At 39.9% G+C, this 12,872-nt stretch overlaps 1 protein-coding gene across 19 annotated transcripts in view; it reads right to left on the bottom strand.

Moving 5' to 3' along the window:
- Window positions 1-11,941, bottom strand: part of KIF21A (kinesin family member 21A) — a 184,417-nt gene extending 172,476 nt beyond the window's left edge. For 12 of the 19 annotated variants that reach the window (XM_018047934.1, XM_018047923.1, XM_018047924.1 and 9 more), the window contains exon 1: window positions 11,493-11,672. In XM_018047934.1, the coding sequence (XP_017903423.1) occupies window positions 11,493-11,536 (44 nt within the window). In that variant the 5' untranslated portion in view covers window positions 11,537-11,672. Of the gene's footprint in view, window positions 1-11,492 lie in introns of all 19 variants that reach the window. The other 7 variants (XM_018047926.1, XM_018047927.1, XM_018047939.1 and 4 more) reach the window with 4 other exon arrangements.

The raw sequence follows: 12,872 nt of genomic DNA, 5'->3' as shown, positions 1-12,872 counted from the left end.
TTCATGCATTGGAGAAGGAAATGGCAACCCACTCCAGTGTTCTTGCCTGGAGAATCCCAGGGACGGCGGAGCCTGATGGGCTGCCGTGTACGGGGTCGCACAGAGTTGGACACGACTAAAGCAACTTAGCAGCAGCAGCAGCAGCAGCAGCAGCAGCAGCAATCTAATTGCTAGACTTTGAATTTAACCAATATACTCCTTGTTGGTTATACATCCAACTCATCACTAATAATATTATTGCCTGTGTTTGTATAAAAACTATTTTCCAAATGCTTTCACATGGTTGTCTCTGCTGATCTTCTCCCAAGTCCACTGAAGTAAGTGGATATCAATACACAAAGCCAAGTTTATCACTGGTTAAGACCAAAACATCTATTTCTGCCTTATTGACTTTGCCAAAGCCTTTGACTGTGCGGATCACAATGAACTGTGGAAAATTCTGAAGGAGATGGGAATACCAGACCACCTGACCTGCCTCTTGAGAAACCTACATGCAGGTCAGGAAGCAACAGTTAGAAATGGACATGGAACAACAGACTGGTTCCAAATAGGAAAAGGAGTACGTCAAGGCTGTATATTGTCACCCTGCTTATTTAGCTTATATGCAGAGTACATCATGAGAAACGCTGGGCTGAAAGAAGCACAAGCTGGACTCAAAATTGCCGGGAGAAATATCAATAACCTCATATATGCAGATGACACCACCCTTATGGCAGAAAGTGAAGAGTACTAAAAAGCCTCTTGATGAAAGTGAAAGAGGAGAGTGAAAAAGTTGGCTTAAAGCTCAACATTCAGAAAACGAAGATCATGGCATCTGGTCCCACCACTTCATGGGAAATAGATGGGGAAACAGTGGAAAAAGTGTCAGACTTTATTTTTCTGGGCTCCAAAATCACTGCAGATGGTGACTGCAGCCATGAAATTAAAAGACGCTTACTCCTTGGAAGGACATTTATGACCAACCTAGATCCCATATTAAAAAGCAGAGATATTACTTTGCCAACAAAGGTCCATCTAGTCAAGGCTATGGTTTTTCCAGTGGTCATGTATGGATGTGAGAGCTGGACTATGAAGAAAGCTGAGTGCCTACTGTGGTGTTGGAGAAGACTCTTGAGAGTCCCTTGGACTGCAAGGAGATCCAACCAGTCCATCCTAAAGGAGATCAGCCCTGGGTGTTCATTGGAAGGACTGATGCTAAAGCTGAAACTCCAATACTCTGGCCACCTGATGTGAAGAGTTGACTCATTGGAAAAGACCCTGATGCTGGGGGGGATTGGGGGCAGGAGGAGAAGGGGATGACAGAGGATGAGATGGCTGGATGGCATCACTGACTCGATGCACATGAGTTTGAGTGAACTCCTGGAGCTGGTGATGGACAGGGAAGCCTGGTGTGCTGCGATTCATGGGGTTGCAAAGAGTCGGACATGACTGAGCGACTGAACTGAACTGAACCAAACTGAACACCGAAACAGTTTTCTAAATATCCAAAGTTCATTCTATTACATCATATTACTTCCAGCAGCTTTAATGCCTCTAACTTATGTGATTCTAATGCACAACAGACATTCAATAATTATGTAATAAATGAATGAATGTTGATCTAAAAATGTAAATAACATTATAAAGAATATAACTGAGAGCAGAGGTGCCTCATGCCTTATTAGTACACCATGTGCTCAACATACCACTTCATAACAGTTACTATAGCTTGACCCTCTCCAAGGCTCCTTGTTTCTGTTTGCTGAAAGAAAAAGTCTCTATTCTATGGAGCTATGTCAAATAATGTGAATATCTACTGTGAAAAATATAATTCATTCATCCTACTCAGAAGAACTGATATTGTGATGCCTAAGTGACAGACATAGCTCCCCCAAATTGAGAATAAGGTAAAATCCAATCTCAAAAACTAAAATTTTACTACACACTAAGATCCAAGGAGTAGGGAATAAACTTTAAAGTATCCATGATTTAGCCCCTGGCTGGGCTCATGATGCCCACCTCGCTACACCCAAGTTTGAACAACTTCTTTGTTTTCTTGCTCTTATTTAAGAAGTAGATGGAAGTGTACAGTGCCCAAGTAAATTGAGCCTAGGATTAAATCCTGAATGGCCTCCATTTCAAATCTGGACAGGCAAATACCACCTTGTTTCAATTCAGTAAATCCAATGTCCTTCAAATGTTCTAATAGTGCTTTCAGTGTATTAGCATCTTTTAAAAAGAAAAAGTCAAATATTCTCTCAGGTTAGGGGACATTTCAAATCAAACAGTGAAAATCATCATATTGTGTATACCTCTCACACAGGAATTTTAGAGAGAGAAAGAGAGAGAATCAGATAAATAAATAAATAAGGCCCCAGAAGGCAGAAGTTTCCCTGCATAAAGTTTAGAAAGGCTTCAAGCAGAAATGGGATTTAGGGTATTTTTTGGATGCAAGGCCAAATGTATAGCCAAAATGTGTTGTATCCTTACATCCTTCTAAAGTAAGGATAGAAGGGACTGATGTTATTTTAAAGTTTAAGAACCACCTTTCTAGTGAAGTAATTCTCAAAGGGTTTTATTTTTAAACCACTTGGATGTCTACCTCCAGCTCCACTTTCAGATCCCAGTGAATATACCACACTGATCCCACTCTATCTCCACCTTTCCCCACTCTCCAATCATCCCCCCTGACAGTGAGGTTGTCACTATTAATGGAACGTGCTCTAATCATCAAATCTACTGAGGTAGGGGAAAAAATTTAAGAACCAAGGTGACGGCAAAGGGAGGTCACATGTCCCAGGCCTAGCATTCAAAAAAATTCTATTTACATGATTAATACTATTTCCAAATTAAGCTACCAGGATATTGTATTTCTGTGGTTGTTAAAGCATTAATGTGGTACATGCATATGCTGAAATCAGTCTGTTTTAACAATTTTTATAACCTAGTGTTGGTATTTTTTCACAGTTTAATATAATAGGAACCTTAAAATATAACCTGGATTTCTACTCTAGGGATCCCTCGAGAGAGAGAGAGAGAGAGAGAGAGAGAGAGAGAGGTCCTTCTTAGAATCATTGGTCTAGTTTGTAGAATTGAGGCAATCATAAAGCCAAAATAAAGGGCACTGAGATTGGAGGCACTCATTTAAATGTTAAATTAAACTTTTAAAAGGGCACTTGAGGGATTAAAACTGTAGTTTACAAAATACAAATTTATTATATTTCTGGGATGTTTGCCAGCAAAACATGGAATCCTAAAAAATCCAAAGCAACAGTCTACAGAAGACCCGAGCTGATAACTGCAGGGACCTTGAGAAATTCCCTCAATTGCTCTGGGTCTCTGTTACCTCAATTATCTTGAAGGGGCTTCAACCAGCTAGTTCCTTCACGGTCCCTTTCAGTCTTAAAATGTATTTCAAACCCAATAATTACAGAGGTACTAAATCCTAAAGGAAATCAGTCCTCAGTGTTCATTGGAAGGACTGATGCTGAAGCTGAAACTCCAGTACTTTGGCCACCTTATGTGAAGAATTGACTCATTGGAAAAGACCTTGATGCTGGGAGAGATTGGGAGCAGGAGGAGAAGGGGACGACAGAGGGTGAGATGGCTGGATGGCATCACTGACTCGATGGACATGAGTTTGGGTAAACTTCGGGAGTTGGTGATGGACTGGGAGGCCTTGCATGCTGCAAATCATGGGGTTGCATAGAATCGGGTACAACTGAGCAACTGAACTGAACTGAAAAGTTATGCTCAATATATAAATGTCTAATAATTTCAAAACAAAGGAATCAAATATAATTCTTAAACATTAAGAACTATCTCATAATAATTGTAGAACTTCATAAAAATGGTCCCATTGGCTGTGTCATTTGCTTCAAATAAAGCCTGAGCCACGAGAAAACTATTTTAACACCCTGAGAAGATTAAATACTTAATCCACTGGGAAACCAAGTTCAAAGACAGAATTCACAAATCCACTCTCCAGAGAGAAGCATTAAAAATAACAACCATCCATTTTATTTTTAATAAAATCATTTTAATGACACACCGAATACAAATGATACCATCTAGCATGCATTTTCACTGATGTGTCTTCCTTCCTAAATCTGAAACTTAGATAGTTTCATATCTAATGTTGACAGAAAATAACAATTTATAAGTTAAGGTCACATAGGTGAGCTATCACATGTCTTGTGAGAAACTATCCATAATAATGGATATTTCAAGTTCATTTCTTTGAAGAGAAATGGATGAGAACTGGAAGATTGGTCACATTATGAAATTAACTACAAAGCTTTCATGGCTTCACTAAACTGGAATTTCTAGTGCATCATTTACAAACCCATAATTATGCATCAAAATATTAACTAATTAGCAGGTAAGAGGGTAAGAGCTCAAGGGGTAGTAATAATTAGACATGAAATCTGAACTTCTGCGGAGTTCCAAATAACAATCAGGCCTCCCACACTATAAACTTAATAAACCTTATCTGAAGAAAAAGTATCAACTCATATTTAAATAAATAATTTCACTGACTTTAAGCTCATATCATCCACAAGCTCTTTAGTCTCCTCTGTTTCATTTCCTTTACTTTATGATCCAAATACAAAGGCATACAAGTAGGGTACACATGCCACACATACAAAAATGGAAATATCTTTCTAATGCACAGGCTTTGGAGTCCAAACTTTGTATGACATATGCTTGTAAGCGGGGCACAATTTCTGTTTTTTAAGTCACTGTCCTTCAGGAAAGTATGAACTAAAAAAATGCTATTGAAGAAAATAAGTGACAGATAAAAACTAAACTGCAACAACTTTCTTTAATTTCTAGTTTGTGTTACTGATGTGTTTTATGTTAGATTCAACAGTTTGTGCACTAAAAGAGCCTCACATTGCTAGGTCTAAGCTCCATGAAAGTGGGAACCACATCTCTCATGTATGTTCTATATCCTCAGTAGTAGGGACGTGTTCTGCACATAGTAGGTACATAATAAATACTTGATGCATGAAAGAAGGAATAAACAAATGATCGAACAGCAGATAACCATCTGTTTCCACAAAATATTTCTAAAAGCCTTGTTTATCTGCCTCCACATTCTTTGGACATTAAATTGTTTCAAATAAGTTACATCACATGTATATTTGTGTTTTAGCTGGAAAGATCCTTATTACACTGACATTAATATGTGAAATATTTTGAAAACATTTGGAAATATGTTTAAGAATAAAGAAACAGGTACCAGAGGCCTGAGTTTGAGTTCCATTTCTGGTATTTAGTGGCTGAGAAACCTTGAACATTTTTCAAATATATATATATATGTATATATATATATATATATATGTATATATATATATATATAACACAGAAAATACATTAAATTTTCATCAGAAATAATTTAGATAATCTAAATAATAAGTATTTAAAAAAAATAATAAGTATTTAGATTTGATAAACTTTACAGTTAAAAAACAGGTCCATATAACTACATTGTTTCAGGCATACCTACAAGCTTTCCAAAAACTAAATGGACAGTTTTTAAATTTAATTAACATTAAATAAAATTTAAAATTTATCTTCTAGTGTTGAAACCAAGCAACACTTCAGGGCCTTCCTGGGGACAGACACCTAGTATCTTTGAGACTCATTTTTCCATCTGTAAGATAGGGATAATATCTGTCCAGCCCACCTCATATGGTTTTAATGTATATTAAATAAAATATTGCATATTTGTATTACAGCCAGAATTGGACAAAGAGACCACCAAAGCTGAAAAGTTTCCTCTTAAGTAAGAGCAGTACCTACAATAAATATATTGTGGGAAAGTCAAGTTTAAAATGTTAAAATAGTTCCTTCCTATCAATAAAGAGGCAGCACTAGTGCCAACAGTTTGGCTAACAAAAAAAACCCATACATTTAATATACTGCATATCGAAAGTTCTTACAACCCTTAATACCTCAGCATGAGGAAAAAGAAAAGTTCGAGGAGGTCACATTGCAAATCAGTGCCAGTGAAGGACTCAAAACAGCATTTACAATCCAACCAGCACTTAAGCTAGCTGAGCAATGTCACTTCTTAAAAATGCTGTAGTAAGGTAAAAAACACAGCAAATTAAACACATTACACACTAATCCGAACTTGCTGTCAAGGATACGTCCTGTTCTCTGCCAAAGCTAAGCAAAAAAATCTTAGCTCACAACCACATAGACAATGACATAAAAACACAATGGTCCTTTCTGCATCTCCATTTTCCTTCAGTTCCTCTCATATTTTGAAAGCTAAAATTCTTGGGGAAAAAGTTTCAAATATTATATCAGCATCAGACCTGGAAAGTATGAATGGAGCCTTGCAGCAAGCACTGTACTTTCCTTCACATCATTTCATAAAGTTCCAGATTTAGAATTCAAAATGTTTGAGTTTAAAATGTGAACTGAATGGTTCAATTCAGTATACTATTAGGTAATAAGAATAGAATATACACTAAACCTCATTGCTTATTTTTGTAGATGGCGTCTATCAGCTTACTACATTTTCTAGGAAGTCAGTTACCATCAACCTATTACCCATAACTTTCTATACCTATGCAACCCAGAGGGGAAAAATGTTACTGTTAAATCAAATCTTACATGGATATATGTACATACATAGATACATATGTATGTGTGTTTATATATACAACCACTCTAAAACAGACACCCAATATTTTGGTATTTTCTTAATCTACAGAAAATACCAGATGGTGGCTATCAACAGTTTTTTGGTTTTTCACTTTTTTATTGGAGCCTAGTTGCTTTACACTGCTGTATCAGTTTCTGCTCTACAGCAAAGTGAATCAGCCATACATATAAATCCCCTCTTTCGAGGATTTCCTTCCCTAATTAGGTCACCACAGAGCACTGAGTACAGTTCCCCATGCTATAGAGTAGGTTCTCATTAGTTATCTGTTTTATACATAGCAGTGTGTATGTGTCAGTCGCAATTTCCCAATGCATCCCACCCCCTAATTCCCCCTTGGTATCCATATACTTGTTCTCTACATCTATGTCTCTATTTCTGCTTTACAAATAAGATTATCTGTACCATTTTTCTGGATTTCACCTATATGCATTAATATGTGATATCTGTTTTCCTCTCTTCTGACTTACTTCACTCTGTATGAAGTAAGGCAGCCTCTAATCCATTTATGTCTCTGCAAGTGACACAATTTCATTCCATTTTATGGCTAAGTAATATTTGTGAACAATTTTTTTTCTATACTCTTTCTCACATTTTTAAAAACCTGTAGAGCAGCACTATTCAATAGAAATATCATGGCAACAACATTATATTTAATTTTAAAATTTCTGGTAGCCACGTTTTAAAAAAGGAAAAGTTGATGACATTATTATAATGTTAATATTTTATTTAACTCAACATATCAAAATACCATCATTTTAATATATAATCAATATAAAAATCATTGATATATTTACATCCATTTTCTCATACTGTTTTTGAAGTCAAATATATATATATATATATATATGTATAACACAGAAAATACATGTCAATCTGGAGACTAAATTTCCATCAGAAATACTTCATAAGTATTTAGATTTGATAAACTTTACAGTTAAAAAATAGGTCCATATAACTACATTGTTTCAGACATACCTACAAGCTTTCCAAAAACTAAATGGATAGTTTTTAAATTTAATTAACATTAAATAAAATTTAAAATTTATCTTCTTAGTAGTGCTGAAACCAAGCAACCCTTCAGGGTCATCCTGGGAACAGATGGGGGACATCCTGGGGACCCCACCCTATGTCACCAAGCTCTTGTTTGCAGAAAAGTTTTAGCTGTCCCCAAGTTCTTAAGAGCATATTTAATCACAGTAATGCAGATAGAAAAGAAAACCATCAAGCAAGACAAAGTACTAACAGGTTCATTTGTATTAAAACTAAGTCAAAGGCCATTAGTTTCTCCACAAGGGCTATAGATAATATTCTGAGACACAACCCTTAGTGGTTTTACAGATACTAAAACCCCCACCAAATGGAAGAAGTTAACCTCATGCTGACCACAAGCAGGTAGACCCCACACCAGTTGGAACCAGAAGGTTGATGATGTTAACTCCTGAAATATCACCCTGTTACCTCACCACCAACCAATTAGATAGATACCCAAAAGCTGATCCGGCACTCTGTGACCCTGTCCCTCACCTTGCCCTTAAACATCCTTCTCTGAAAGCCATCAGGGAATTTGCATCTTTTGAGCATGAACTGCCCATTCTCCTTGCTTGGCCCCACAGTGGGTAGTCTTCAATAAGCTATCCTTTACTTTACCACAACCTGGTGTCAACAGATTGGCTTTGCTGTATGATGGGAGAGTGAAACCAAGTTTGGTTTGGTTACAGCATTAATCATCATTTGAGTGCTCAATAGTCACATGGGGTTGCATAGTGGTGGAGGGGGGTCCTAAATCCACATCTACACAATGAGAGAAAGATACCCTAAAGAACAACTCCATGCATGCTAAATTGCTTCAGTTGTATCCAACTCTGTGCGACTGCATGGACTATAGCCCACCAGGGCCCTCTCCATGGGATTTCCCAGGCAAGAATACTAGAGTGAGTTACCATTTCCTTCTCCAGAGAATCTTTCTGACCCAGGGATTGAACCTGTATTTCTTAGGTCTCCTGCATTGGCAAGCAGGCTCTTTATCACCAGTGCCACCAACATCTCAGATATCCTCTACCCAAAGGCATTTTTCAGAAATTGAATTTAAAATGTTCTCCTGAAATAAGAAATTTTCTATTTAACTTCTTTTTCCAAAGGTCATATAATATGACCCATGCACTTATTTTGAGAAACCTAAAATACAGTCATCAACTTTAACACATTGGTAAATCTCCATATCTGATAAAATACAAAGACCTCTAGGACACTGTGCATTTACACAAGTACAGCCAACTTTCTATTACTTGTCATTACATTCATTGAAGGGTAAAAGTTAATCAACTGTTCTGAACATTTGTGTCTATGTGTTGATTTATTTACCCTGCTGATAAAGTCTATCACAAACTGGAAAGTAAGACTGGAGGTCACTGCAGAGATTTAAAAATCAGGAGAACAGTTTAGGTAAGTTCAGGTTTCCCTTTCTGAGCTCTATCTTTTCTAGAAATATAAGGCATAAAAATCCTGTCAAAGTCATTCATTTTTAATTAAACTAGTTCAGAACCAGGAAGAGGCAAGCGACCTTAAGCTAAGTAAAGGTTTGCAAAGGATGTTCTTGTCTCTCACCTGTATAGATTTAATGGTTAAGAATTTGAGCTCTAGAATCAAGCTGTCTAGAGTTAGAACACTATTTCTGCCACTTGCTACCAGTTTAACTTGGGGAAGATCACCTAATCCTGTGTCTCACCTGTAAAATGGCCATAGTAATAACAGATCTAAGTCAAAGATTGTTATGAGAAATAAATGCAAATTCACAGCATATAAAACATCTTAACACACAGCACTGATCCTGGCACATACTGTGTGTCCAATAATTATTTCTATTTTTAGCTCAGAGGTTAGGACAAAAGATAGAACTTAATTTCAATAAGTATCTGTTGTAAATGGAAATTAATGCCCATATATTTTATAAATACAGAAGTGCTATCTAAGCTATTCTTATCCTATGCAAAATAAGTTTAACCAGTGAATCTATTCAATGTATTTAATAAAAATATAACAGACCCTCAAAATATGGCTTACTTCACAACGTGTTTTTATAAAGCCTTTCTCCAACAAAGAGACCCACACATATTTCCTTTTTAAAAAGCTAATATGCATATCAAAAGCAAATATAAGTTATTTATCTGTCAATATCACTTTGCGGTGATTCATTACTCTGTTTATCTCCATTGCAAGCAGCATCAGTTTTAACTGCATGGTCAATAAACTACCCTATGATATTCTACAGAATTCACAGATAAAAATATTAACTTTGTAACAACAGCTTGTTTCTCTGATAGCCAATTTTTTAAATTTTCATTACTATTTTATGCTCCTTCACCTTCTTTGACCAGATCTGCTAATTAACAAGACTGCTTCTTATTGAGTTTCTGCTTTTTCCTTTCCCTTCCTCTGTGGTGGTAGAGTCACTAGTAAGTGTTAAAAGGCTAAAAGAGAGATAGCAACAGTAAACAGGAGAAACAGCTAATCCAACAACAGAATAAATAGCCCTAAAATAACCAGAGAGGCCAAATTAAAACTTCAAAAGTTTTATAATAGGTGATTCTAAACAGTCATAAAAATGTCACCTCCATGGGTGGTTATCTCCTGGTCTGTAAAGGGAATGACAAATATCTTTGAAATTAATCTTATTCTTTAGATTGATTAAAATACAAAGTATATATAAAACTACCATTTCTATAACTAACAAGATTTGTCACTAAATTGTCACTATATTGTTTAACACAGAAAATTAATTGTCACTAGTTTGTCACTATATTGAAATGCTGACATGATAGGATAAGAACAGCTTTTCAGAAAGACTACAAGGGTGGAGAATTTAAAAAAAATAATTTCTCAGAGAAAACAGATTATTTTTATAATCCTATAAGGTGTACATAAAGAGAAATGAACTCACAGTAAAGTATCAGAGCTATGAAAGAAACGCACTTATTCTACCATGAAGCCTTCATTAATATTTCAGTGATGATGTTGCAATTTTCCATGAGCAACTGTCAGAGCTCCGCTTCTCGATACGTATCAAAACAATCCAAATTACGTTCGATTCTCATGTATCTGTCCTTGACCAAATTACAATTTTGATGTATCTAGTATTTAAAAACTCACACTCGGGAATGTGTAATATTATATTGTAACCACCCTGCTGAACCGCAGGATGTTTCTTTTTCACCACTCCCTCATTTAACCCTTCCACTTACTGAAGAGTCTTCTTGCTTCTACAGACTGATCACCAATGAAGTTTCCCTTAAATATAATATCTCTTGCAACGCCAGAAATGTCTTCAACACCCACAAACTGCTGCTATCTAGTCCCCGCCAGTGCTTAACAATACGTCCATTTATTTGCACAGAGATCTAGACCCCCGCGGTTGGCAGCGCTGTGCTGAGGCTTTGTCTCCTGCCTACGAAGGCCGGAGTTGCAGGTACCCTTACAGACAGTCACGTTACAAATACAAGAAGCGCACCACAACCCTTGCAGAGAGGCAGCTCCTCTGGGCAAAGCCCGACAGACGATCGCCCAAGGCGGCCAAACCTGAGGCAACTCTTCCTCACGTGCGCGACCCGGAGCGGGCAGAAGGCGACGGCTTCTCCCGCTGAGGAGTTAGGACGTCCCCCGGGACCCGGCGCCGCCCGTCACCTGCAAACGCCAGGGGGCCGAGGGCGCCAGGTTTTCCGGCCAGCACCCGGCCTCGCGCGCCAGGCCGGCGGGGACCCGCGGGCTCGGTTTCCAGAGCTCAGCGCAGATCCTCTCAGGGAGCCCGCAGCCTGCCCTTCGCCGCGTCCGTCCTTACCTGACAGCCACCCGCACCGAGCTCTCGTCCGGGGCGCCCCACATGCCGGCGGCGAGCGACAGCCGGGTCCCTGGGCCTCTGCACCGCAGAACTGAGGCGCCTCTGGAGCCGCGGCGATCGCGCTCAGGAGGCTGAAGCTGCAGGGGGCGGTCGGCTCACCTCCGCCGCACTCCAGCCATGTTGGGCGACTGAATGGAAAGGTGGCGGCGGCTGAGGCAGGAGGAGGAGGTGGTGATTCACTGCTCGCGGGCGCCCGCCCCTTCTCCCCAGCTCAACCCCCAGACTGGGGCGGAGACGAGGCGCGCTGAATGGCGAGCTCGGCGGTGGCGGCGGAGCCAGCAGGCCGCCGGCGGCCTGCTGTTGGCCGGGTGAGCGCGCCCTGCCCCCTCCGATGGGAACGCGGCCTGCGGGCGGCCGGGCTGAACCCTCCACGCCTGCCTGGACTCTCCCGCTGCTGGCCCGCACTGCGTCAGCGGCAGCCGAGCTGCCGGCCCCACCTATAGCGCTGCCCAGCCTGCGCCCCGCCCTGCCCTCGGTGGGCACTGCCAGGCGCTGCTTGCCGGGAGGCGCACGGGGGAGGGATGCTGGCCGCGGGTTGCCCACGCCCCGGGGTGACGAGCCCGGACCCCTGCCAGGCTGTGAGAACGCCGCGGCTAGTGCCCGCCCTGCTGCAGCCTGCGCCTTCTAAAAGCAAAGCTTCATTCCCCAGTGCAGAGCTTGCAATCTGCACGCTGCCGCTCTGGTTCGCCTTTGTTTCCACCCTTAGCTTATTGTCCTCTCTCCAGCTTGGACTCTGACCCTTATCCCCAGCCCCCTCTGAACGCCCTCCTTCCCAGGAGTCAGCCATTCATACTAAACCCAGCTCCCTGGTTTGGCCACTGCCTCTGGGCAGCTGGGTTGTTCTGCAGTCCATCGCCTGTGGGATGTGGTAATGATTGACTCTTGAGACCCTTGAATGCCTTCCTGTTAAATCATTTGTACACTGGTAAATCAACCGCACCCTGGTACTGCCAAGACTCCCCAGAACTGTATATCCACCAAGACCTGCTGTGTAGTACATCCTTCTCAACTGACTTTCCCTTCTGGCCTTCAAAAAGCACCTCCAAATCCCGTGATTATATCAACATTGACCCATTGTGATTTCTGCTTGCGGCTATTGTTCTTCACCATGCCTTCAGATAGCTCTGTGGAAACTTTGCTCAGATAGCTCTTTATTAACTTTGCCACAGAGTATCTTTTGTGGGTTGCCCCATATGTGTGTGTGTGTGTGTGTGTGTGTGTGTGTCTTCATATGAAAGTATAATGCACTAAATGGCTCCATCCAAATAAAGACACTGACCCAAGTACCAACAATGGCACTTGTAATCATCCATATCAGAG

The sequence above is a fragment of the Capra hircus genome, chromosome 5 (genome assembly GCF_001704415.2).
Source record: "Capra hircus breed San Clemente chromosome 5, ASM170441v1, whole genome shotgun sequence".
Taxonomy (NCBI): domain Eukaryota; kingdom Metazoa; phylum Chordata; class Mammalia; order Artiodactyla; family Bovidae; genus Capra; species Capra hircus.
Note: the sequence above shows the minus strand (reverse complement) of the source record. Positions and strands in the feature narration are given on the sequence as shown.